General features: G+C 40.4%; 1 protein-coding gene and 1 long non-coding RNA gene across 2 annotated transcripts in view; one reads left to right on the forward strand and one right to left on the reverse strand.

Annotated features, from left to right (window-relative positions):
* The first annotated feature begins 2,476 nt into the window (after window positions 1–2,476).
* IGSF5 (immunoglobulin superfamily member 5) overlaps window positions 2,477–27,630 on the forward strand; it is a 37,891-nt gene continuing 12,737 nt past the window's right edge. Inside the window, exons 1-4 of the mRNA XM_075197268.1 lie at window positions 2,477–2,757; window positions 17,092–17,171; window positions 22,224–22,544; window positions 23,155–23,463. Coding sequence (XP_075053369.1) covers window positions 17,114–17,171; window positions 22,224–22,544; window positions 23,155–23,463 — 688 coding nt within the window. The 5' untranslated portion in view covers window positions 2,477–2,757; window positions 17,092–17,113. The remainder of the gene's footprint in view (window positions 2,758–17,091; window positions 17,172–22,223; window positions 22,545–23,154; window positions 23,464–27,630) is intronic.
* On the reverse strand, window positions 18,815–27,436 carry LOC142139563 (uncharacterized). The gene is made up of 3 exons (XR_012688231.1): window positions 27,414–27,436; window positions 26,973–27,041; window positions 18,815–18,905 (listed from the first exon to the last, which is right to left on the reverse strand). It is a non-coding gene; the product is annotated as an uncharacterized LOC142139563 (long non-coding RNA).

Consider the following 27,630-nt stretch of genomic DNA (forward strand, 5'->3'; position numbering starts at 1 on the left):
CGTCGGTACCCGTCCACGGGGCCGGCGTGTGACACTTCCTTCGCTAGTCTGCGCCTGACATCCGAAAAGTGTATACAGGTAAGCAATGACAGGCGTTGGTAGTGGCTTGTTCTTTTTCCCCGCATTATGGCTGTTAAGCAGAAGCTGGAAAAGGAAGAATTAGTGTGAGCCATCGCAATTAGCGTGCCAGCTCATAACAGTACCGTCCTTGAGCAGGAGTTAAATAATCCCTATATTCGGGTTAATCTGGAAATTGTTTGTAAAATGCCTTTTACAATCTTTCCCAATGTACATTTTTTTGCAGGAATCCCTGATTTCTCCTCAGGTCCATAGACATTACAGTGGACTTGCACCTTATCAGAATGCAAATTTTTTTCTACAATGAATGCCTGATGCCCATCGATCTCCAGGTTTAGTGGAGAGGCTAGACTCAAATTTCTTAGAAATAACAACAGACTTGAAAAGAAAACATTGAAAAGTGATTGGAATTTTTAATGATCTAAAGAGATCCAGCCAAAAGGCAACAGGGTTCATTTGCTTAAGGATCATGAATGGATCGATGTATCTAGGTCAAAATTTTCTTGAAGGCTGAAGTTTCGAGTGGACAACCAGACTATATCACCCACGTTGAAAGTGCATGCCCTACGATGCTGATCCCAAAAATATTTTGATCAAACAGAGACTAGTTGCTGAGAGATGATATAATGAATTAGCCCTGTGATGGTGCCCAAAAATACAAAAGAATGGAGAGCTGTTAGTAGAGGAGTGATAGGCATTGCTGTAAGCAGATTCAGTCCACAATAAATATCCAACCTAATTATTCTGAAATTTAGAAATATAACACTGTAGATACTGCTCCAAGGACTGATTCACTCTCTCAGCCATTGGATTGAGGGTGATATGCAGAGGACAGGTTAAGATTGATTCCCAAAAGGAAACACAAGGATCTCCAGAACTGAGTGACAAATTGAGATCCTCTATCTGAGACTATATGGAAGGGCAGTCCATGGAGTCTGAACACATGTTGGATGAAAAGAGAGGCAAATGATTTAGTATTTGGTTATTTGGTAAGAGAAACAAAATGGGCTATTTTGCTGAATCGATCGACAATGGCCCATATGGTATTGTGATGTGTAAATCAACAAGAGATATGGGTCCAGGGTTTTCTGTAGCAAGCTCTTGTAACCCTGTCTTTCTGCCATATCTCTTGCTTCATCTCTGGGGTTGGGTAATAAAGTGAAGTAAAAATTAAGAAAGAGTGTAAAACACCACTTGAGTTGGTGGAACTTCTCCAAGTGCCAGAATGCCCATGCTAGCACAGGCTGTGGTGGGTTCTTACAATTTTCTTGCACACAGCCCGGGGTTGGTTTGTCAATATGGCAGGGAGACACCCTTTCGCATGTCCCCCTGCTATAGTGCCAAAAACCGCGGCTGGCTGCCCTAGTGCTGGTTTCAGTAAAATCAGAGGGACCCCATGATGTTGCCCCATTGATTTTGTAAAAATGAGCACCAGCCTGGCAGCACTAGGATTAATAGCATTAGGAGGGTGGACCACGCACTTTTTTTTTTCTTTAAATCTATTTTGACACCACTTTAACACCCGCCAGCTTTATTGAGCTGGCAGGTCAGGCGGCTGTAATTCTGCCCGATCTGCCGGCTAAGCCAGCGCTGACAGGTACATATGTACCTGAGCGCCTGTGTGCTACATCTTAAGATCCGTGGCTTGATCAACTTGGGCGCACGCAAAGCCTAAATAGCTGCGTAGAATTCGGAGCGCGATTTGTGCTCAGAACGGGGGCCCTAATGAATCAGGCCCATTGTGTCTATTTAAATACGTGCAGGTTTCTTTATATTGTGTATATTCAAGGAGGGATACTTTGTGAACCGTGATGAAACATTAGTAGGTATCTGAGCGCTGGCTCCCTTTCTTTATTTAACAAAAATGATTTATAGTCAAAATATGCCCAGAGTACCTTACTTGATCACCCAGGGGTAAATGTATGAACGTGCGGGTTCTTCAACACCCGCGTGTTCAGCGTGTTCGGCGATTAAATTTCAAGCGGCGCTGCATTGTAAAGGGAAACTTCCCTTTACAATGCAGCGCCGCTTGAAATTTAATCGCCGAACACGCTGAACACGCGGGTGTTGAAGAACCCGCACGTTCATACATTTACCCCCTAGAATGACATCATAACAGGCGGCATATGATATGACCTAGTGCTTGCCCTGGCACAAAATACATATACCAGTGCAATTCACGCAAAACTCGTTTTGATAATTCAATAATGTTGTGTATGTTCCATATTTACAACCCGTTTCCTTTAATAAATGTAAAGAAAACTCCCAGTGTAACGTCCACACTACAGGTTTCTGTCCTTCTGTCACCGTGCCTGGCTATTCCATTAAGCCTTAGGTTAATGATTGCCTGGGCACTGCGTGGTGATGTATGGACTCTACCCTAATCTTATCTGCAGAGACTGCCAGCAGCATAAATCAGGGGCACGGCCCTTTCTATACTCACTTGAGCTTTCTTGTCTCATTAGCAAAGCTCGTTTGGGAATTAATGACTTTTTGGTCAAGCATTTTAGTTTGGGAATTAAAGACTTCCGTTTAGTCCACATTTCTAGTGGCTCAGGTGTCCAAATCCTACCATGGCATAAGAAGACGTCATTGTCAATAGGGCACACGTGCGAGATACAATGTCTCTACCGCTTCCTTCTATATGGAGAGAAAACATTCACAGTACCGAAACATAAGGTAAGTTTGAGTTTTCTTAAATATTGCTGCATAACTCTGTGTTTTGTATGATTTTTGTTTAAGCCTTTTGTATGTTTAAATGAAAACATTTATTATAATAAAGCTGTAATAGTTAGAAATTAAATTAAACATTCACGGAGGCAGCTTCAAAAGCTATTGTATATTATTTTTAAGTAGCAAAAGTATAGTTTTGTGGTTATCGTCTGGTTATTAAACAAAATAAATTATAGTTAATCCAGTTAAAGGGTCAAATTGAATAAGTTATAGGCAAGATATTCAAGCAAATTAGTTTCTTTATTAGAGCATATAATAGAATCAACAAACATTTGTCATTTCCTCATTAAACTTCATTTCTTTCTTTAAATAATCAATACATCAACTGGCGGTAGAACATGCATAATTTCCTTTTAGCTTTTCTCAAGGGGTACTACATAAAATATTGGCATGTAATAATAATAATAATAATAATAATAATAAGGATGATGATTTCTCTCCCCAGCACGTGTTATGTTATTAATCTATGCCTAAATCTAAGTATTTCTGTAGTAAACAGTTAATAAGTGAGGGCTGTTTTTGACATTTTATTTCCTGTATTATGAAACTATTGTTCGACATTATTAACTTAATTATTTCAGTATCGCTATCACAGGAGGTAGGAATCATTAACTGTTTCCTGTACACAGTGGAGGCAGCCATTTTGTCAAATAAAGCAACGCTCAGTATGAAGATACAGGGTTCTTTTATTCACTCAGACACCGAGCAGAGGAAATTAAATTGATGGTTTATTTTGCACCGCATACACAGATCGGTAATACACAGTATCAGGATATGAGTTTTACGTAGCGACAATATACCAGTAACGGTCCAGAAAGCTTGAGTCTTTGAACCAGATAGAGTTCCACACAATAATCCTACACAGGGAACGGTAACAGGTAGTTCCACACAGGAACAGCGATGCGCAAGTCTACGCAGGAGACTGGAGAGCAATTCCACACAGGAATAACGATGAAAATAAATCCACACAGGAAATAAAGACGCGATCCACAAGGACCCTTAGCAGAGTATAACCCCTTAGCCAAGTCAGTCACTAACCTCCTTATCTGGCTTGAATAACCTGTTTTTAAGCCCACCAAATTCCCACGGTGCTGGTGATCACCCAGGAGAGTGTCGCAGGGTCTTGGTTGGTGGGATCCCTTATCATGCCCCTCCCTACTAGCTCCCCTAGATGTTGTTCTCTTGATGACCCCAAGCTGGGGTTTCTTAAAGTCCAGAGAACATGTTTCTTAAAGTCCAGAGAACAATGGGAAGCCAACAGAGGAAACAATGACAGGATAGTTGGTTCAAGACCTGAGTGTCCCCTGTGGAGATGGGATTTAACCATGAGGTACTTTTTCAGTGAGATGTTGCCCTGAGTACTTCCTGTGTGGCAGGTAATAAAACACCCAATAACAAAACTCCATAGCAACTGATCAGTACTTTGGAACAAAAGGGAACTAAACAGTAATGGCCCCGTGTCGGTTTACTCAGGGGCTTTGTTTCCTCACATTGAGTCTGTTACTTCACTACAAAATAATGACATCAATGTGGTGTAAAATATATTACATGCTTAAAGTGCAGCTGTCACCATTATTGCCAGATAAACTGAAACCACCTCTATGTCTATTAGTCATATAAGCTATTTGTTCTAGAAGTGTTTACATCCCTGGTCAGGTCTCCTCCGCTGGGTGATTCCATCACATTGGCCTACAGAGTTGCAGACTGTGATAGACTTTGCTATGACAAATTAAATATAGAAGTCTTTTGTGCTAGTTTATGTTTAGTGTGATGGACGAGTCTCAACACGTATGCAAGTTCCACGTAGCTAGTAATATAGTCCCAGTTTTGTTCAGAATTTCTGAAAGGATGGTGTTATGTAGAGTGGATAGTAAAACAAGCTTGTGGTGTGTGGAGACATTGAATGATGCACAGGGGGATGTACGTCAGTTCATGTAGCATACCTTATGTGAAATCGCTCTGTTCATGTCTAAAAAGTAGAGATGCTCACTGACCCCCGTGAACTGGTTTTGGTTTTGGATCTGGATTAGCTTCGTGTTTTGGTTTTGGCAAAATCACCCTCGTGTGTTTTGGTTTTGGCTTTGGATTTTTTTAGAAAAAAAATTAAAATATGCTAAAATCACATAATTTTGCTCCTTTATTGTTCCTACATTATTATTAACCTCAATAACACTAGTTTCAAGTCATTTGCAGTCAATTTAGACCACCTCACAGGTCACAATATTATTTTCATACACTTTCAAACAAAGACTGCAGCGACCTTGCTGGATGGTAAGCGACAGAGCAATGACACAAATATACGGCACGTCCTAGCACATCTAGGACACATTGGCACACAGCAGTGGCAGAAAAAATAAATGGGAGTTCGACCTCCCTCCCTCCCGCCCGCCGTGATGTTGGATCTTTAAAAGGAATTCAAAACTTGCGAGATCCGAGATCTGACGAGGTCACGCTGACGTTTTGCCTCGTTTTCAATTCCGAGAGCGCGCAACAGTACCGAGTCGGCTCGGATCGGTACTCGGATCGGTACTCGGATCCCCTAAGTTCAGGTGTGTTCGGTTCTCAAGGAACCGAGCCTGAGCATCTCCATTAGAAAGTGGGTGCACTATGTGTACTTGTGTGATTCTGGCACTTACGTCTGCCTGAGCGTGGAGAGAGGAGGAAGAGGCGTGTAAACGCAGGCCGAGTACAGCCAAATGCAGCTCATGACCACCTACAGAAACACGCATGTACGTCTGTTAGGTTTGTGTTTTTCCTGCTATAGGGCAAGTGCAAGTAAGCGCTGATGATGATGATTTGTCATAAACCAGGTGCATATGCTGCTGATGCAGAGAGGAACACATCTCGAGGTGCATACAGCTCTGCATATGGGTGGACATACGCAGCGCTCTTTTTATAAGAGTTAGTTATTCCCACGGCCAACTCTGCAACAACCCCATTGCATGCACTACGGTGTTCATGATTTGAAGTTACACTTGCAGGGTTTTTCTTTGCAAGAAGAGTCGTCCACAACTTTTCTATTAGCTTTAACTACTGGTTTGGAATCTGTTATCCGGAGACTAGTTTCGGTAACTTTGTTCTACACACGAACATGATGAAGCGTGTTTTCCTACTAAACAATTTAAAGATGAGGGGATACCAGGTGAAATGCAGGGAAAGAGAGGGGTCATTTTTAAATGTGTTTAAGTGGATTTTAGACATTATGACAAACAATCAGATCATTTTGGAGACATCAACAAAAAATTTTACTTCTTAAGTAACGGAATAATATAATTGCTCAATGAGGGTCAGTAAAATATGTAAGGAAGACCCTGCACCAGAAAAGTCTTTGTGTAATTTACTTACTGCTGGTAGTATATGCCGCATCTATATTACATTGGGGTGCTCTCCCGGAAAAAATTAACATCGAGAAATTTGGAAGCAGATTGGGAATAATTCATCAAGACACTTATCTGACGATTTTGAGTGTAACATACGCAAAATCACTGTGCCAATGCCCAGAACCGGGAGATATGTTCATGAAAGGAGCCATGTCTACTGTGTCTTCCAATGAAAAATACACTTACTACATAACCTACGATTTCGGGGAGTGAACAAGATGGGGAAGGGATGTTTGGCCGTAGTCAATGTACAGTTAGGGTGTGCTAAATTCAAGCGTATGCAGACATGTCCAAATCCAGGTCTGAGCACCTCAAAGTTACTTGTTTTTCTGCCGTATCTCTTGCTCCAGCTAGAGGGCTAGTCTAAGTCCTGAGCAGTAGTGATGACAGTCTGGTATGCATGCTATAACATGTGTTTGCAATCAGGAGCAACTGTAAAAATGTATTTTATGTTCAGTAGCCATTAACAGCATACTAACAAATGTATTTCATGAGAAAAATACTTTTTTTTACTGCTTGATCATTAATGTCTTTATTATTAACTGTTAACTGGTGGCATTATCTACTATATAAATGCCTAGTGGCGTGTGTGAAAAAAAAAAAGCTGCAGCGGCACCTGCTGGGCAGAGTTATACACTGACCTATATATTTCTTGAAGGAGAAGTGACAGTTGGGAGTGGTTGGTGGTTGCCGGGGGTGACAGTGGGGAGTTTTTAACATCTTAAGTAGCTTGATGAAGGATGTGGCGATGAAGATGAAGGATGAGGTGATGGAGAAAAATGATGAGGTGGTGACATGTGGACAAAACCACGTTAAAAAAGGGTGCTTGCGACGGAAAGTAACGCTCTTCCCCTGAGGAGGCCTGGGCTAGGCCCAAATGCATGACAAGAACCTTTTTAACACCTTAAGTAGCTTGATTTGACTAGAATGCATGAGTATCATACACGGGTTAACTTGTATGTATATATATATATATATATATATATATATACATATATATATTATTCTTTTTTCTGTGTGTTCTTTTGCAAATGTATAATCCACATAGGTATTGGACGTATCCTGTAGCGTATTGTGTAGTAGAGCACGGCAGACCTACACCCGAATTCAACAGCACATGTAACTTCCGTGTCTTGATGAATTTGGGCGTACCGAAATACGTGTATGCTTTACCAAACGCAGGTTGCACTCAGTATATGTGCCTTGATGAATCAGACCCATTGTGTATATAAACTAACAGTGCTAAGACACAAGAATAATAAGTTCATAACTTGTTATTAAAAAGATTGTTTTTATTTCTGTTTTTTTTTAAAATATATCCAATATATGATATAGTGTCATGTAGTCCCAAGCAAAGAAAAATAAAACTTAAATTTGTGATGAGTAGAACGAAATAATCTGTGTGCAATAGATTAAAATCAAAGAGGAAGAGAAATTCCTCTATTGTATTCGATTGACAGTCTATTAATTGCCTAGTTATTTACTAGTAACGTATAGGTATAATATACCTTAGTTGTTATTCTTTCCTAGGAAATTTCTTAGACACATCAAAGTGTAATTGGAGAGGGATTATTCATAATCTTTTACTACTATTGGTAGATAGATAATGCTACAGACATAAGGTTATAGCTCTTAATAATTTCTTTATGGGTTTGTGTCGGTGTTTATTACATTCCTATGTAATTTTTCTCAATACTGACATGTACAATTATACTCTTTTATTGATAAAGCAGTTGCTACTCAGAACTCTCCCATTTGTATACAATGTTACAGTTTGTTAACATCATCTCCTCTGATGCTTGGCAGAAGAAAAAAAAACCCTTCTCAGACGACGAATACTAACTCCTCCAGTCAGGAGTCACCACCGCATAATGCTAACATGACAGCCGCTAGGTCTCTTTATAACCTGGGACTTTCTCTCTGACAGCGTGGGAAAGTCCCAGGTTATAATAGACCTAGCAGTTGTCATTTCTTTCATCATCTGATTCTGAGCATGAGCATACTGATTTTGAGGACGATACGTATAAAAAAAAAGCCAGTTTACGCTCCTTAATGACCCAATGTGCTTCCAACGTTTTTCTTCTTTCTCCATGTATCAATGAGGATCAGACATGCTGTACATTATAGGTCACTTACAAAAGTATAAAATATGAGCCTCCTACCGTGCGTGTATTTGCTTCCTTTTTTGGGGGAGAAGAATATAGATTTGCAAATAACATACCGACATCCACGGGAGTGCAAGATTTTGCATCTTCCGAGGGAGAGATCAGGCGGATAAGGTGGGTTCCTCACTGAGTGCAGGCACATGAATACACCTAGTTACACAGCAACATGCAGAAACAAGATATTTTACTATGAGGAATATCAGATTCAAGGGCTTGAAAAGTGCACATAGTGAGGTGTTCCTCTTTGGCAATATTTTTCTCCACAGGTGCTGCTGAGGAGGTGGCTGTAATGGTGAGTTATCCTACATTTCAACGGGACACCTTTCAAACCTACCAACATGACCTGACCTGACCACTGATCATGAGCATAATACAATTCTGTTACTCTCTACACAGACATAGGGCACTACACCCCCAACATGACCTGACTACTGGACATGATCATAATACAATTCTATTACACTGTATACAGACATAGGACACTACACCCCCAACATGACCTGACCACTGGACATGATCATAATACAATTCTATTACACTCTGTACTGACATAGGACACTACACCCCCAACATGACCTGACCACTGGACATCATCATCATCATTATTTATTTATATAGCGCCAGTAATTCCGCAGCGCTGTACAGAGAACTCATTCACATCAGTCCCTGCCCCATTAGAGTTTACAGTCTAAATTCCCTAATAAAGACACTCACACACAGTCACAGACAGACAGAGACGGGAAGACTAGTGCTTTTTTAAAATTTATTTATTTTTATTTTTGATAGCAGCCAATTAACCTACCAGTATGTTTTTATTTGGAGTGTGGAAGGAAACCCACGCTATCACAGGGAGAACATACAAACTCTACACAGATAAGGCCATGGTCGGGAATCGAACTCATGACCCCAGTGCTGTGAGGCAGAAGTGCTAACCACTTGGCCACTGTGCTGACATGATCATAATACAATTCTATTACACTCTATACAGACATAGGACACTACACCCCCAACATGACCTGACCACTGGACATGATCATAATACAATTCTATTACACTCTATACAGACATAGGACACTACACCCCCAACATGACCTGGCCACTGGACATGATCATAATACAATTCTATTACACTCTATACAGACATAGGACACTACACCCCCAACATGACCTGGCCACTGGACATGATCATAATACAATTCTATTACACTCTATACAGACATAGGACACTACACCCCCAACATGACCTGACCACTACTATTAATAGGAAGTTATTGGACCATGCAGTCACGTTCCTCTGCCGATAATAAAGAGGGATAAATGTTTTACTACAGAGGTGAGGGTGGTATGTCTCGCTCCATATGTGACCACACTCACTACATGAGATGACCATGCCCCCTCTAGTGGCATACATCTTTTTTGTGATGGAGCACGCCCTAATGTCCTAATGGTGAGAGGTATGGATAACTGCAAACAGGTTCAGTTTATTCCTTTGTAAATTCCACATAATAAACATGTTGCAGCAAGTTACGTTTTATAGCAGCCCACTCAAATGAGTACTATCTCCCAATGCAGGTATCAGACCAAAAAATGTGGTCCACCCCAGCTCTATGCAGACATAGGACACTATGGGCCTGTTTCATCTTCGGACGTGAGCCCAGTTGTGTGCCATATCTTGCATAAAAATGCATGTACATTTCCTGCTGTCTAGGCTGTCTGCATGTGGCAAGTAATGTATAGCCAGATCATACTTATACCCATATTCAAATGGAAGTTTTATGAGATACGCTTCTATGTGAATACGGGTGTACGTGCGGCAAGTTATGTATGTTTTTTTAAAATTCAAGTTGCGGTATTCACATTGCTTTTGAAGATGAATCCGGCCCTATACCTCTAGCATGACCTGACCACTAAACATGATCATAGCATAATTCTTGTAATTGTATTTAATAGATTTTATTAGATTATTCCCCCTTCCTCTTTCTTATCCTATCATTTATTAACTTGCTCTGCAGAATAATCATCAGATGAGGAAGAGTATGACAACGTTTCATTTCATACAATTATTTTTTCCCTAATCAATTAACAACAAATTTATGTTTAGGAAAATTAATATTGATGACCACATATACGTTTTGCATAGTAGGGCACTGGATATAAGGACACACATATAACTCTGGTAAGAAATTAAACAATTTTACATATTATGTAACTCATTTGTATTATATTAATATATACATTGCTATATACTATTACAATTGCCAGCCTTGCTCTTAAACTCTATTAATGTGTAACTGAACCAAGTTGTCATATTCACTGTAAAGCAATATATGATATGTTGGTGCTATAAAAATAAAGGTTAATAATAAATAATACAGTATCATAAACTAAAAGCAGAAGTATTTTCAGGTTTGCCCACCAGATGGTGATATAATAGTACACTTGGCTCATCATGTCTTAAATGCACTGTCCTTCATAATCATCACAATTCTTTATATCACAGCTGTAAAGATATATTAGTAAGACTAACATAACAAGTAAATGTACACACTGGTAGTAACACAGATAGATGCCCTTGTACAAATCTCTGTTGTTGCTATATCAACCACAAGTGATAAAGTGACAAAGAAAATAGATATTATGACAATGGGGCAGATTCAATTAGCGGCTTGGTGCCGTCGGCCATTGCCAGCTAATATCGTACAGTAATATCATCCCATAGATATGCACGGGAAAATGAGTGGAGACATGATGGGCCTGATTCATTAGTGATCTTATCTGCCATTTTTTGCTTATCTTAAGCAAATCCACTCTGTGCATGCTCAGAAAAGGGAGATAAGAAGCAAAATCCACTGCGTAAGTGAAGAATTTCTTAAGTTAAGATGAAAATCCATCTTAACTTCACTCTTATCTCCCCGTTTCTTCTTAAAAATAAGCATCTTAAGTTTTGCACAAGATATGATCACTAATGAATCAGGCCCGATGTATCTCCACAGACTCTGAAATGCATGGCATCACCTCGCGCGCAAATTAAATTTTCCGCATAGTAAGGAGACAGCAATTAAGGTTTATAAAATGTTTAAAAAATAGTTAGCAAATTAATTTGTACTTACATTGTTTATTAGTTTAGTTCATAAAGCCTGATTTAACAACCTTATTGAATAGAATTTCTACTAAGAGTGTTACCAGTGCCTACACACAGTGGAGGCAGCCATTTTATGGACCAGTTTTGAGATATTTTTTGGCATAGTTTGTCAGATGAAATTTGGTTTCTTTTCATTATTTGTCTCATATAACATTTTTGCGCCATCGTAGAATTCATTTAGTTTTTGTAAGGCAATTACCTAGTTTCATGTAGCGCTAGTGACATAAGGCCCATTCTATGAAACAGCAACGAGCCTTGAATTGAATAGGTCAGGTGTGTCACAATCTGCCTCCTGCAGCTCCTGTCTGCCAAGAGCTATGTTGGACTTTTGCCTTGTTATGTATCTAGCTTGCAGTACCACTATTCCACCAATGGGGCCACTGTGGTACTTGAACTGCTCTCCTACCTGACAGAGCTAAGCTCATTACTCCAGGATGTTTAGCACCTGTCCCTGGCCTATAAAAGTCTGCCTGCCCCACCAGCCTTTGTCAGTTCATCTGTTGCCTTTACCTCTGCTGGTTCTCCTGTGAGTTATCCTTGTTTGAATTCTTGGATTTGACCTCTGCTTGTCGTTCTGTTTGGACATCCCTTCCTGTGACCCCTCACTTGGCTTTGTTGTGACTCTGCACCTGCTTCTCCTTGGTATCGTGGTGGACCGTCTGGCTTTCATCCTTGGCTTGTTTGACCCTCCTGCGTTACGGTGTTTGTATTCCATTGCACCACTAGCAATACAGCACCTACAGTCTGCATCCTGTTTCCAGTATCTCCTGTGTATCGGTCTGTAAACTATTGCATCCTGTGTGTCATCTCCACTGTCTAGTGGTAACGTCTCCCAGACCATCGCATCCAGTCTTCACTCCTGTGTATCAGTCCACAAACTATTGCACCCCTTGTGACATCTCCACTGTCTTCGCAGACCACTACACTTTCTCGGCTTGCTGATCATCTGTTGCCTCGTGCCTCCCGAGTTATCTGCAGTCCTGCTACCTGTGACGCATCCGGTGCCTCGTGCCTCCAGAGTCCAAGTAGTCCTTGCTATAACGGCCATACTCTGACTTTTTATGCCTTACCATTTATTGCATCACTTACCTGTGTAACCCGTGTTAAATAAAAATCACCTCATTCTCTTAATGGTTTTTATATTGGGAATCCTAATAAGATGATGACTAGCATTTTTAAGGGTGACCCAGGCTTTATTTAAATTAGCAACTGTGGGCTGTCCTCAGGGCTGAAGATCCTGTGACACTAACCTTATGTGATTAATCAGAGGAAGTTGGTTAAAGTTGTCAGACCCTACTGTTTAATTATGACACAACTAGTTTCTCAGGAGCACAGTGAGCATGTTCCTGCCAGTACATGGAATGTTCACACTTATTAATACTTCATACAGGCCTGCAAAATGACAATTTTATGACCAACTATATGGCTGTAGCAAAACATAGATGTAACTTATGTTTCACATGTCTGTTTAATGTATAGTTGTAAGGTCCACATTAGGAACAACTTTATGAGAACCTATAGTTAAAGCAGTAATCCCACATAAAATGTATTATTTTTCCTTCTTTAAATAGCAAGCTTAGTGCCTTTTTTAGCATTTGTCTTAGCTATACTCCCGCAAATCATGAAATGCTCTCTGGTTGGCAGACAAAAAATGGCTGCCAGACACAGACACAGTTGGTCTGATAAACAGACAGGCTTAGAGATCTCAGCATAGCATGTGACGGAAGAGGGGGGGGGGGGGCGGGGTGGATGTCACAATGCAACCAGAGCTCAGAGGGATGCTCCAAAGTCTCTCTGCTCATTACATCATGTGCCATTTGACTGTAGTTGTCATGGTAGTCCAGAGTCATAAATGAATTAATGAATTGCAGCCTGATGAAAAAACGTTATAAATAGGTAAATTCCATTATTCTTTTTATAGCCTGCCACGTTGATTTATGTTTAAAAACATGGAATTGCTGTTTTAAATATATATAGAATACATAGTTGTTGTTTTTTTTATAGAAAAAAACAGAATTAATAAAACATTTTCTGCTTTAGACTTGTCTCATTTTCAGTATACTCGCATCCTCTACAAACCAATGTCTACCATCGGCCTTTTCCATCTGCATTACCCTTGCAATTTTAACATGAATTGACCAATTACACTGAACTCTTCTTTCATGCTGTAAACCTTGGACCAGAGCCCAGCTTCAGAGCTTTGATCTTGGGAAGGTCAGTCTTTCCGGTCTCTGATCTACGAACTGAAAACTCTTCACACAAAACACACTGCTACAAGTAAACGTAACATATTTTTATTTGTATTTCTCATCAAAAATTCATTCGGTTGTTGCGTTTCCCACTAAAAGGCATTATCTTTTTAAAAGTAATTTGTTATAGTTCGTATATGCAAACATAGAAAAGGTAATCTAAAAAGGTTACATTATAACATGAAGAAGAAAGCAACTGTGACTCAGGAAAAATAAATTGCTACAAGTCCGTAAATGCATAATTGACAATAATTTGAAGTAATAAGAGTAATGTACTTCTTTCTTGATGTAGATGAGGGGAGTAATCCCAAGAATAATAATGATTATAAATATGTATTGAGTAGTTCAAGACCAGGGGCCTGTGTGCTACATGAATAAATAGTCAGTATTTAACTTAAGAAGTTTCTTATTTAAGTCTCCTGGACAAAACCATGTGACAATGCAAGGGGTGCAAATTAGTTTTCTGTTTTGCACATGTTAAATACTGATTGTTTTTTCATGTAACACACAAATACTTGAAAGCTTATTTGTAAACTGAAATTTAAAGTTGATATTTGTGTGCTACATGAAAAGACAGTCAGTATTTAACTTATGTGCAAAACAGAATACTAATTTGCACCCCTTGCATTGTAACATGGTTTTGTCCAGGAGACTGAAATAAGAAGTTTCTGCAGTTAAGATCCTTAATGAATCAGGCCCCAGATCTCTAACTCAGGTGGCCTGTTGTTGTGGATCTCAGACCCATGTATGGTGTGATGCATGATTAAATGGGTCATTCACACTTGCCATTGAGATAGATCAGTTCTGGAGACCTGGTGGGGACTTCCGGTATGATTTGAAGGCCTTGAAGAGTCAAAGAATCTTTTCACTAGGCAAAAGAAAAGAAGCAGGAGGAAGGCACCTGGAACAACTAAAACATAGCAGGACTTCCTGCAGACAACTAAAACAGACACTCTCTTGACACCTGGGCTGAATCTGGACTACCTGTGGACACCTGAACTGGATCTGGACTCCCTATCAGACAGCTGTCTCCCTGAAAAGGACAGCTTCCTCTCTGGTACTGGCAGCTTGTTCTCCGATACAGGCAGCTTACTCTCTTATACCTCTGGAATTGGCAGCACTCGCTGTCGTGCCTGCAGTTTCCTCTGTGATTCTGGCAGCTCTCTTTATTAGATGGCAACATTCTCTGTTAGACTAACTGCCCTCCTCATTGCATTCAGCCTATTTGTAATGCCGGCTTCACCCCCACCTACAGTCTCTCCCTCCTGGATAGTGACTCTCTCAATGTTCTGAACTTCTCTTTTGCCAAACTCCTCTCTCTGTGGTTTCCAGTGGCCAAGGCACTGCCCCCAAGCCAGCGGCTCCTCCTCTCTTCTCTCCACTAATAGGGTCCAGCTCCCTGAACAGCGAGCACTGGATCCGAGTATTACATATTATAATCTGGGGGGCTAGTCCAAGGATATGGCTTATAAATTACATCTACCACTATATTTTTTATATATTACAGCTATTCCTTTTTCTTTTTTTTCCAAAAAACATTAATTTATTTTAGTAGCTAAAACCATACTTCCAGTTCCATGCATGCGCCGAGCCCCTTTGCATGTTCAGTAGGGCACAACGTGGACCTCCAGATAAGAGTTACTATATATAGGTTTTGCTATGGTGATAAAGTAGGGAACCTTAGTTATAAATGCAATGATCTTCCATTACCAGGTCTGTGCTAAAATGTTTTCCATTCTGGTTCCAACCCTCTGTTGGATATTCCCATTCTTTTCCCGATAATTCCTTTCTTGTCCATTCAGCTGTTCTCCCCCTTCCACACTCACAACACCTCCTTTACTAATAAAGCATCCCTGGTAGTGAAAAATGGCGTCCTCCTGTGGCTGTCTGATATTGGACCTCGATCATGATTTGCTACCTGTTTTACTGTGAAACAACGAATGTGCTTTTGATATTATATTATTTAGATAGTAACAATTTTGCACGCCATTTACACTGATTCAATAACTAGAGAGAAATAAAAAATATTCATAGACCACGGAAATAAGTCATTTTTTATGGCTGCGATATTATAGTCCAGTAGATCCTTGAAACTACCTCATTATTGGTGTGATAAAAGAATATGGGAGATAGGACATAGAGCTGAAGTACTGTGCAGCTATCTCTATATACTCTCTGCATGCCATATATATCGGAAGAGCTAAAAGAGGAGGAATGAAAGGTGCAGACAGACAAGGGAGAAGGGACAGGCGTTCCTACCACACAGGATCTAAGCTCAGCTGTAAATATCTAACACAGAATATACCATTGCATAAACATCCAGCTGTAAATGTCTAACACAGAATATACCATTGCATAAATATCCAATCAATAGTCTGTATTTCAAGACACTGCAATTTGTTCACATACTGTAAAATGTACGATAAATTTCATGGCAATTTCAGTCAAGGTGACAAAATGTCAATGCCGTTTTTATAGCCAATGTCATAGACTTTGGGCTAGATTTACTAAGCTGCGGGTTTGAAAAAGTGGGGATGTTGCCTATAGCAACCAATCAGATTCTAGCTATCATTTTGTAGAAGGTACTAAATAAATGAAATCTAGAATCTGATTAGTTGCTATAGGCAACATCCCCACTTTTTCAAACCCGCAGCTTAGTAAATCTATCCCTTTGACTCAATTTACTGACTTATAGATGCCAAACAAGTCCTAACTGTTCCTTTTTTGTGACATGTCCTCTTCATTTTATATATGTGTAAAACTATATTCTATATAAACTACAAGCTTTGCAACCTCTGAATAATCTACCAAACATTGCCTTGTTCCAACTTCCTCTTGACAGATACATTTTGATTTAATATTAACCATCGAAGACAGATATAACTGCAAAACAACATTTATGTCTCACCATCCCCCTAAATAGGGTACATTTGCTATTGGTCAATGGACTCTCCAGGTTCCGAACCCAGTTGTGTTTGTGGCATGGTCCCACCCCTGGAGAATTATTTCAGCAAATATCTCTGGAGAGTTCAGTGGTCAGTGGGTTGCATTTTGGTAAATGGGGGAGTTTCAGGGGAGAGACCCCTCCACCACAAACAACTCCAATGTCCTGGTTAGGAGGAAGAAGGGATAGTGTTGCATTAGAAATTGAGATGGAAATCTTCTAAGAAACTTAATTATTGTCCATCTGTTATGAACAGTAATTTTTCCTGGATACCTATTAATTTTCTCTCCTAACATTTGTAACAAATTGCAAAAATGTGAGATCATATTTATTCAGTAAATCACTTTATATAATGTTAGAAATTGCTCTTCCTAATTTGTCTACATTTTCATTGTTTCAGGACGTGAGTGAGATTAAAGCTGATGGACGGAGATAGAAGGATCTGTGCATTGATCATTGTACTGCTGTGTTTGGTACAAGGTAAGACAACAGTAGTTTATTATATAAGTCACCCATGGCCATGTGCTTCCTGTGGGAATATGAGTAGCATCCATTTATTCTCATGTCCTTCTGTTTTCAGGAGAGTTCTCACCCACTAAAAATGAGATTTTGCAGTCCAGAAATGCATCAGACACCAATGCACCCAGGGCTGGAATTGTAAAATAAGTTCATTCTGGGGGAAGGTGACCATGATGCATTGACACCTTGGACCAATGAGAAACAGCAGGTGGCTACCTATTGGTTCGTGTTGTCACATTCCCTTTGGCAGACATATTCTGCTGGTCAACACATTTACCAAGCAGAATTAACAGGGCACTGTATCTGCTGCCCCAAGAAAAGCTGTTTCAGGGTTCTGTGTCCTAGGCCCCTCATGCATCTAACAAACATTTATAGGTAATAAAATCAGAGCCTGCAATTATTGCAAAATGTCTAGTTGAAATTGTTTTTATATAAAATGTATATTTATTGACAATTGGCAAGCAGACAATGTGCCTTTTTCTCAGTCATTCATTTGTAAACTTGCCTGATGAAGGGGCCTTTGTGCTCTGAAAGCTAGCAAATATAATAATAAAAAAAAAAATTGGGGGGTTAGCCAATAAAGGTATCAATCATATAATACTTTTGACACCAAAGTATTTAACATTACATAGGTCAACAATTGAAATGTAGAGAGTATTATTAGGTCAACAATTGAAATGTAGACTGTATTATTAGGTTATCAATTGAAATGTAGACAGTATTATTAGGTCAACAATTGAGATTTAGACAGTATTATTAGGTCAACAATAATATCCCTAACACTAACCATATAATACTGTCTACATTTGAATTGTCTACCTAATAATACTGTCAAGCATGTGAATTGTCCACCTAATGTTGTCGACTTTCTGAATGTTGACCAAATGAATGTCTAGCCGTCGACAGCATACCCTTATTATAGTATGACTGTTACTGGACTTATACAGTGAATTAAGTATATAAAACTAGAATAGTTAAAAGGAAACAAAGAAAAAAAAAAAAAACAATTAAAACTCAGGATTCCTGCCTGCAAAGAGAACTTTTCCCAACAATCAAATTTTTTATTGCCACTCTTGAAACCAGTCCTCTGCAGGCCCTGAGTAGAGGACAGTGATAGGCTGGGATGCTCCACATGGTATTCCCCACTGAATATCGTGCCTCAGGATTGGATGTGAGACAATCTCATGATGCCCACAGCTAAGCTTGGGAACCTCTTCAGCCAGACATGTAGCAATGCAGCCAAGACTCCTGGCCAAATTGAATTAAATACTGCACTTCAACCGGACTATACTTTCCCTATAATCTTGAATGCAAACAAAATCTTGTATCTTAATTAACTTTAATAATTTATTTTATTATGCTTTTTCCTTTTTGTGTTATATCTAGTAACTTATTTTGTAGACTGTAGAAGCTGTTACAGCCTCATCTTCTTAAATGATAAATTTACCAATAAATACCATTGCCTTATTAGCATACATACTTAAAGGGTACTGATTTGTATGTATGACTTTATATTAACTGCATTACTTTTCATATCAATCGTAACGTGACCAGAAAATACAATAACCATTTTGGTTTCATGTCTTTTATTATTTTTAGCATGACTTTGATATATTGCGACCACTCGTAGCTGTGCTCTCCCGTCCCCCTAGGATATAGAAATTTGACAGTGTGATATTGTGCCAAACGCTGAACCTTCAACAGTGGAAAAAAAAAAAAGAAAATGAGAATTTCATATGAGATAAAGAATAGCCGAAATGCCCACATTTGTCAGTGCAGAAATAAACCATCAACGTCTAGACGTGCAGCAGTTCACAAAATAATACTGGAAAGATAGATGGGGCAATTATGCGACAGTTTTCACAGCTTACAGATTGATCTCTTCTAGGAAACATGATTTGAACTGCAGAACCTGACCATAGGTTACATAAGAAAATTTCATATATGATCATTTTAAAAGAAATTGTATGGCTGAATTGATAAATAAATGTATTCCAAGCAAACGTACAAATATGTATGAGTTTTGACAATAGAAGTCTAGACTCAGAATTGCCCACTCAACTCGGATTTGCAAGTAAGGCAAATGTCTGTGAGGTTGGAATCTTGTGAACTTTGTACTCCCCCCTCCTCGTAAAGACCGTCATTCTGTGTTGGGGAGCGAGTGGGTCAAGGTCTGGAGCCTGGAACTCTAGACCTTGTTAATAATAATAACAAATAATCTTAAATATAATTAATTAATCATGTAATAATTAAATAATGAAATGGGAATGACCGCTATATATATTATCTTGCCAACGCACAGAACAGAAGAGCAGTTTGCAATGAGAAGGAGTACCGTAGGTCCCAGTAAACATAAATAAAATTGTTATACTTCCAGGCAGTTTTTTAGGTCCAATACCCCTAGGGAATTCAGCCCCGTGCTGACCAGTCTGGCACTGGTGCACATTATAACAGGTGTGCCCGACACTGCAGCCTAATATACTGTGACCAGCAGGGGTTGGATGGCAGACGTTAGCCCGGGGGACAAGCACATAGCACTGGCCCATAAGTAGCGGCCCATCCTTAAAGGGTGGTATTCGGTACACTATATATTTATCATACTTGCCAACTCTCCCGGAATGTCCGGGAGACTCCCGCATTGCGAGTGTGGCAATCTCCCGAATTCTGCCCACTTCCCTAGGAATTAGATCCCAAACGCCGTGATTCCCGGTGAATCGCGGCGTTTGGTCCCACCCCCAATGTCAAATGACGTCACAGGGAGCGGGCCAAAATGACGCAATTTCGGCCGTCCCGCCCCCCCCCCCCCCCACGCCCCCCTCCACTGGCTGGCTCCCGGAAGGGAGCTTGTAGAAAGTGGGCAAGTATGATATTTATCAATATAAAAAGAGGTTATTTAAGTGTTACTTAACACAGCAATATTTTATTATTATAAATGATAAAGCTTAAGTAATGAAAACAAATAATGCAATAAAAAACAAACCTCACTTTATATTGCATTTTATTTTATATGTTCCTTCTTCGTACAGCACCATTTTTTTATCTTTTCACATAGCTGGCTGATTATAATAGGGTGTAGATCATATTATAGCAATAGATTATATAATAATGTTCTATGACAGTACTGAACACAGGGGCTGATTTATCAAAATGCAAAAAGCCATTTTGCTTTAAAAACTTGATGTTTTTACCAGCAAATGGGCCTGCTTCTGTTTCATTACACACTATATTAATATACTGACACACACACACACACACTACAGTCATGGCCAAAAGTATTGAGAATGACACAAGTATTGGTTTTCACAAAGTTTGCTGCATCAGTGTTTTTAGAACATTCTGTCAGATGTTGCTATGGTATACTGAAGTATAATTACAAACATTTAATAAGTGTCAAAGGCTTTTATTGGCAATTACATTAAGTTTATTCAAAAAGTCAATATTTGCAGTGTTGACCCTTCATTTTGAAGACCTCTGCAATTCACCCTGAGAAGCTGCCAGTCAACTTCTGGGCCACGTACTGACTGACGGCCGCCCTTTCTTGCCTAATCTGAGTTTGTCAGAATTTGTGGGTTTTTGCTTGTCCACCCGCCTCTTGAGGATTGACCCAAGTTCTCAATGAAATTAAGGTCTGGGGAGTTTCAGGGTGAATTGCAGAGGCTGTACCAGTGGTGAGAGTGAGCGTACTGATGTGCGCAAAGACGGTTGTGGGAAAGTATTGCAAGCAGTCCAGCAAAACAGTGGGTGTGTGTGTCGAGGTAAAAATATAACAAGTTGGAGATATGAACTTTGTTTCACACTACATGCAGCCCTGTCTTCACTAACACATCACTCACCTCCTGATATTCTCTGTGCTGCTGGGGGATCCTGCTCCTTCTACTATATAACTCTCAGTCTGTTGCTTCCTGCTGCCCCCACTTCCCTCCTCACATCATATCACTGCCTCTGTCACATGCAGCCCTGTCCTCACTAACACATCACTCATCTCCTGAAATACGCTGTGCTGCTGGGGATCCTGCTCCTTCTACTATATAACTCTCCGTCTGTGGCTTTCTGTTGCCTCCATCCCCCTCCTCACATCATGTCACTGCCCCTGTCACATGCAGCCCTGTCCTCACTAACACATCACTCATCTCCTGAAATACGCTGTGCTGCTGGGGATCCTGCTCCTTCTACTATATAACTCTCCGTCTGTGGCTTTCTGTTGCCTCCATTCCCCTCCTCACATCATGTCACTGCTCCTGTCACATGCAGCCCTGTCCTCAGTAACACATCACTCATCTCCTGATATTCTGTGTGCTGCAGGGTCCTGCTCCTTCTACTATATAACTCTCAACCTGTGGCTTCCTGCTGCCTCCACTCCCCTCCTCACATCATGTCACTGCCCCTGTCACATGCAGCCCTGTCCTCACTAACACATCACTCATCTCCTGATATACTCTGAGCTGCTTGGGGACCCTGCTCCTTCCACTATATAACTCTCAGTCTGTGGCTTCCTGCTGCCTCCATTCCCCTCCTCACATCATGTCACTGCTCCTGTCACATGCAGCCCTGTCCTCAGTAACACATCACTCATCTCCTGATATTCTGTGTGCTGCAGGGTCCTGCTCCTTCTACTATATAACTCTCAACCTGTGGCTTCCTGCTGCCTCCACTCCCCTCCTCACATCATGTCACTGCTCCTGTCACATGCAGCTGTGTCCTCACTTTTATAATCAGATGACTAGACAGGTCACTGTCTCCCACATGATCAGTGCACTCATCTCCTGGTGCTGTGACTATTCTGTTATGATTGGCTACAGAAAGTTCTATGTTCAACTAATTTTGGAGGTAACCAAATTTGTTGGTTTTCAACAAATGGAGGAATTAAAAATGAAATGCAATAAGGTGTTCAGACCCTGCACCTTAAAAATGTGTTAGGCCTCTGCTTCTGGGCCAAAGGACAAATGAGCTTAATTTACTATGATGAACCGCTGTTTTGTTGTTTACAGTCTTGTTCTGTTTTCCTCTCAACAGATTATGGGTCATGCTCGGAGATAATAGAAGGACCTCAGAATGTTACCGTCCTCACTGGTTCTAATGCCAGCTTCCTGTGCACTATAGCGGCTGGATGGCAAAGTATTTCGTGGTACCTAAAAGATGTTTATGTTGTCAGTATAGGGCCCACAGGGCCCTCTGTGAGTTATGATTATATACATGTACGGAACAGCACAAATGCCATTACCGGAGCGTTTACCTCGGAGATGACAATTATCAATGTCAACAAAAGCAACTCTGGACCAGTAAGGTGCAGTAGCCTCTTGGCATCGATTCGTGATGCCTACCTCTCCGTCCAGGGTGTGTATTACTATTATTACTATTATTATATTTTATGTTGTTCTATAGATGTCATTATGTCTAGACCCAGTGGGAACTGCGGTAACATAGTTTTCTGAACCTCTTAGCAAGCAGAGATATTTTACACCTTAATGACCAGACCAGGGGGTAAATGTATCATACCCCGGTTTTCTCAACTCGCGGGAGATTGGCGTCTTCGCAGCTTAAATTTAAAGCGGTGCTGCCTTGTAAAGGGAAATCCACAAAATCCACATGGCCCACAACAGGTTCGGACAGATTCCAAAAAGATTATTAAAGACCTTCCAATTTGCAAAAATCCTTAACGAATCACTGGAGTCTCTGATAGGTCCACCTAAATGCCAGCACTTATAAATTCCCTCTTGAGTTGTGTCTAATATTAATTGACATGATGAGATCCATTTAACACTGGATTGCCCATTATGAATGTGGAAGCGCATGAACTATTTAACTGGAGCAAGGTCATATTCAGCTGCTTTCTCCAGAGAGCAGCAACTTGACCATCTCCAAATGTTGTTTAGCGAAACTTAGGGGTCTCTCGTGGTTCCAAATGGTGTTAATATATATGTAACACCTGTTTTTCCTCCCTTAGTGAAAGGATCCATTCTTATCACAAATGGAAGTGTCACTGTTAAACCAAACACCACAATAAGCATGGTCTGCAGAGCCTCGGACTGGCACCCAGCTCCAGCCATCACTTGGAAAATGAACGATACGTTAGCGAGTAATTTATATTACTTCACGGAATATATTGCAGGAGCAGACAGCTTTGTGACTGCTGTAAGCACTTTTAAAATAATCCCAGAGGGTGATATGGGTTTAACCTGCCTGGCCTCAATATCAACTCTGAATGAACCGCAGTCTGCAACCGTGAACGTAGCAGTAAGGGAGCAAATCCAGGGTAAGTGCGTCTGATCGTAACGATTATATTATAGTTATTACAGTGGAACATTGTTTCTGAATAATGGCTGCTCGCAATTAGTGAGACATCCAATTACCACAAAGTGTGCGCAAATTAACTGGTTCTCCTGAGTGTTTCGATAACACAATGTCTGTGTATTATAAAAGGTCTGAAGCCACTATAGAGTGCAGGGACAAATGTTTGTATTTATTTTTATTTATTTGTTTACTACATTTTTATGTTGTGATGTCACTGCACATAGGCCCCATACACAAAGCCTTAAGGTGAAGGAAGTGAGGATAGGGTCAGGGGTTGGAGGACAAATGTCAGGGGCCGGCAGTATTTGGGGCATTTCATTCTGTGTGATATTCATACATTTTTGCAGGAGTGCGTGAATGACTGAGGTGATTGTATTAAGCTGGTGAGAGGTCCAGGGAACATAATTACTTGTTTTATTCATGTTTTATATTTATAACAACTTTTTTTTTTTTTATTACTTCCAACATTTGGTTCTCACATTTTTTATTTGGGAGGCTCTTTAGAATGAGGATGGGGCCTGATGGATCAATTAACTCCGGGACCCTAGCCAGTCTCCTTGAGGTGTAATAACCCTTTTACAAACAAAAGCTTGTGGCCCAATGGGAAAAGAGATGTGTGACATCATTGGGCATTGGGTATCATATCATTGGAGGCTTGATCAGTGTCGGACTGGCCCATAACTCATTTTGGCCTCTGCCTCTGCTCCACTTTGAATCTAAAAAGCTGAGCCTAACCTAAGACTATGTTCAGCCATGTTCTGGCAGAAACAACTCCCTAAATTTGTTCATAGCCTACACACATGCAATACCTTCCAGAAGTCCAGATGTTCAGGCTTGCTGGAGGGTGGACATAACTTCTGGGCACTTTTTGCACTGTAGGGTGGATCCGGGCAAGGCTTGGGCAGATAATGGGTGGGGCTTGTGAGCAGGGCTTAATTTGTTCTGTATTTTCATTATTTACTGTTGGGAGGTATGTGCACAAAGGTGTAACAACTCTGGACCTGAGTCGTTAAGGAAAGTAAGTAAAAACAATGAGTACATTTTCTCCTGGACAAAACCATGTTGCAATACAAGGGGTGCAAATTAGTTTATTATTTTGCACATAAGATAAATACTGACTGCTTTTCATGCAGCACACAAAAACTTGATAGCTTTAATTTTGCCCTGAAATTTAACGTTGATCTAGGACATTTCCAATTCCAACTAGGAATCTGTGCCCACATTTTAAATTTACCTCTCTCCAATGCAACATGGTTTTGCCAAGGTGTCAAGTTACTCCTTTATTTTGCTTTAGTTTCCTTAATGAATCAGGCCCTCTATGTTTAGGGTAAACATTCCCCCGTAAAAGGTACAATTAAGCAATGATAAATGTATTTTTTACAAGTCTCTGTAGTGTGTTTGACCGCTTTTAATTTTGGATAAAATGTGCCTAGTAAGGTATAATTTGCATCCCACTGAAAGTATAGGATGATTCCTGATTACCGGGACCTCATTAATATCTTAAAATTCAAGCCCTTTAGAAGCCCCCCACAAATATAGGTGAAAGGTATAAGTACTACAAGAGGCACACTGTTTGCACTTTTTTCAAAGATGTTTAATTCTGTTTCTTCAGAGGTTTTTTCAAAGTACTTTTTATTGAACAAGAACTATAAACATCAGGGGCCATCCATGTTCTTATACAAGGGGTGTGAATGATTTTGTTTTTGCATGCAGGGAAAATACGGTCTGCTTTTGCATGTAGCACACAAATACTGGAAAGTTTTAGTTGTACGCTGCAATTTAGAGTTGAGTTACGACACTCCCCCCTCCTAACGCTAAATCTACCCACACATTTTATATTTGTCACCCCCCCCCCCCCCCCAGCAATGTAACATTGTTTTGCCACAAAGCAGAATTGTCCCTTCTAGTTGGATTTATTCCTACTGATAAATGAGGCCCAATATGGTTTTAAAAGTGGTGCCTGTGCTGTAAGGTGGATTTTTTTTGGTAAAAATTTTTCACACCTTATATTTTATTTTTACACAATATACTTAATGATTGTAAAGATATATTTTTAAATTGTCACCTCTTATTACATGAATTTTTGAATTGTCCACAAGATGGCGATCACAATATGTGCACCTGAAGTTACATGTCACAAATGCACAAGGTGGTTATACAGCAAGTACCTTTATCTATAATAAGAAAATACATATAATGTATAAATATCCTAACAGAAGTAGAATTTCTGTCCTGATGGAAACACGGGTATTATACAATCTGGATCACACACAAAATATTGTAATCAATATGGATGGATTTGAAGGTTTGTGAGTGGATTATCCAGGTTTAAAGACTCTGATCTCATTTGTGACAACATATACCCCGATCAGACACAACATTAAAACCACCGACAAGTGTAGTGAATAACATTGATTATCTTGTTACAATGGCACCTGTCAAGGGGTATGATATATTTGGCAGCAAGGGAACAGTTAGCACTTGAATTTGATGTGTTGGAAGCAGGAAAAATGGGCAAGTGTAAAGATCTGAGCGACTTTGACAAGGGCCAAATTATGATGGCTAGATGATGGGGTCAGAGTATCTCCAAAACGGCAGGTCTTGTGGGGGTTTCCGGGTATGTAGTAGTTAGTACCTACCAAAAATGTTCCAAGGAAGGACAACCGGTGAACCAGCGACAAGGTCATGGGCGCCCTAGGCTCACTGATACACGTGGGGAGTGAAGGCCTAGCCCGTCTAGTCCAATCCCACAGCAAAGCTACTGTAGCACAATTTGCTGAAAAAGTAAATACTGGCTTATGATAAAAAGGTGTCAGAACATACAGTGCATCGTAGTATGCTGTGTACTGGGCAGAGTGCCCATGTTGATCCCTGTCCACCACTGAAAGCGCCTAAATGGGCACGTTTGCACCAGAACTGGACCACGGAGCAATGGAAGAAGATGGCCTGGTCTGATGAATCAGATTTAAATCATGTGGACGACCAGGTCTGTATGTGTCGCTTAACTCGGGAAGAGATGGCACCAGGATGCACTATGGGAAGTAGCTAAGCCGTGCAGGCAGTGGGATGCTATGGGCAATGTTCTGCTGGGAAAACTTGGGTCCTGGCATTCATGTCAATGTTACTTTGACACATACAACCTACCTAAAATATTATTGCAGACCAAATAACCCTTTTCATGGCAACAGTATTCCCTGATGGCAGTGGCCTCTTTCAGCAGGATTTTGCGTCTAGCCACACTGCACAAATTATTCAGGAATGGTTTGAGGAACATGACAAAGAGTTTAAGGTGTTGACTTGGCCTCCAAATTCCAGGATCTCAATCCGATGGAGCATCTGTGGGATGTGCTGGAAAAACAAGTCCGAGCCAAGGAGCTTACAGGACTTACAGGATCTGCTGCTAATGTCTTGGTGCCAGATACCACAGTTAGGGCCGGTGCAACGTTTTACAAATTAAAAATAATAACTTACCTTCTTCTGCCAGGTAAAGCTGCAGTCTAGGTGCACTGATGTCTGATGCAGAACGCTGTCCTGGGGAAACTGCAAGGGGAAGGGGATTCCAAATGTTAGATTTCAAAACAAAGCAAAAAAAAATTAAATAATGACAATAAGCTGGCAACAACCCCTCCCGTCTCCCCACACATTACACAAATACCTCCCTCATAGCCACTAGGCACATTACAATAATACCACCTCTTTTAACCACTTTCTATTCATTAACTCCTTCATCCCCATAATTAATTTACACCAACATCATTAAATAATCCCATTTTTAGTCATTAACTCCCTCAGTCTCATCAAAAGTACCCCATTAACCCACTTACCCTCATAATTAACTCTCTTATTATACCTATCCCCCTCAACATCAACTTCTCACCAAGCACGTTATATCCCCCCATCATCCCAAGTCACCTGCTGATGCTCCATCCTCCCTGTGAGAACTGATCACATGTCAAATCCCCTCTGTGTGCCTTCCCCCCACAGTGCACCCTGCAGGACGGAGGTTATACAGCAGCTGGGGACAGGTAGCGGCTGTCTGCTCCGTGCCAGCTGCTCTCTATGCTCTTCTTCACTAGTGAGCGCCAAAGTTTTTCTTTCCGGGTGGCAGAGGTCTTGTGGAGTCCATGTC

This window comes from Mixophyes fleayi, chromosome 2 (assembly GCF_038048845.1).
Source record: "Mixophyes fleayi isolate aMixFle1 chromosome 2, aMixFle1.hap1, whole genome shotgun sequence".
In the NCBI taxonomy this organism is placed as follows: Eukaryota; Metazoa; Chordata; class Amphibia; order Anura; family Limnodynastidae; genus Mixophyes; species Mixophyes fleayi.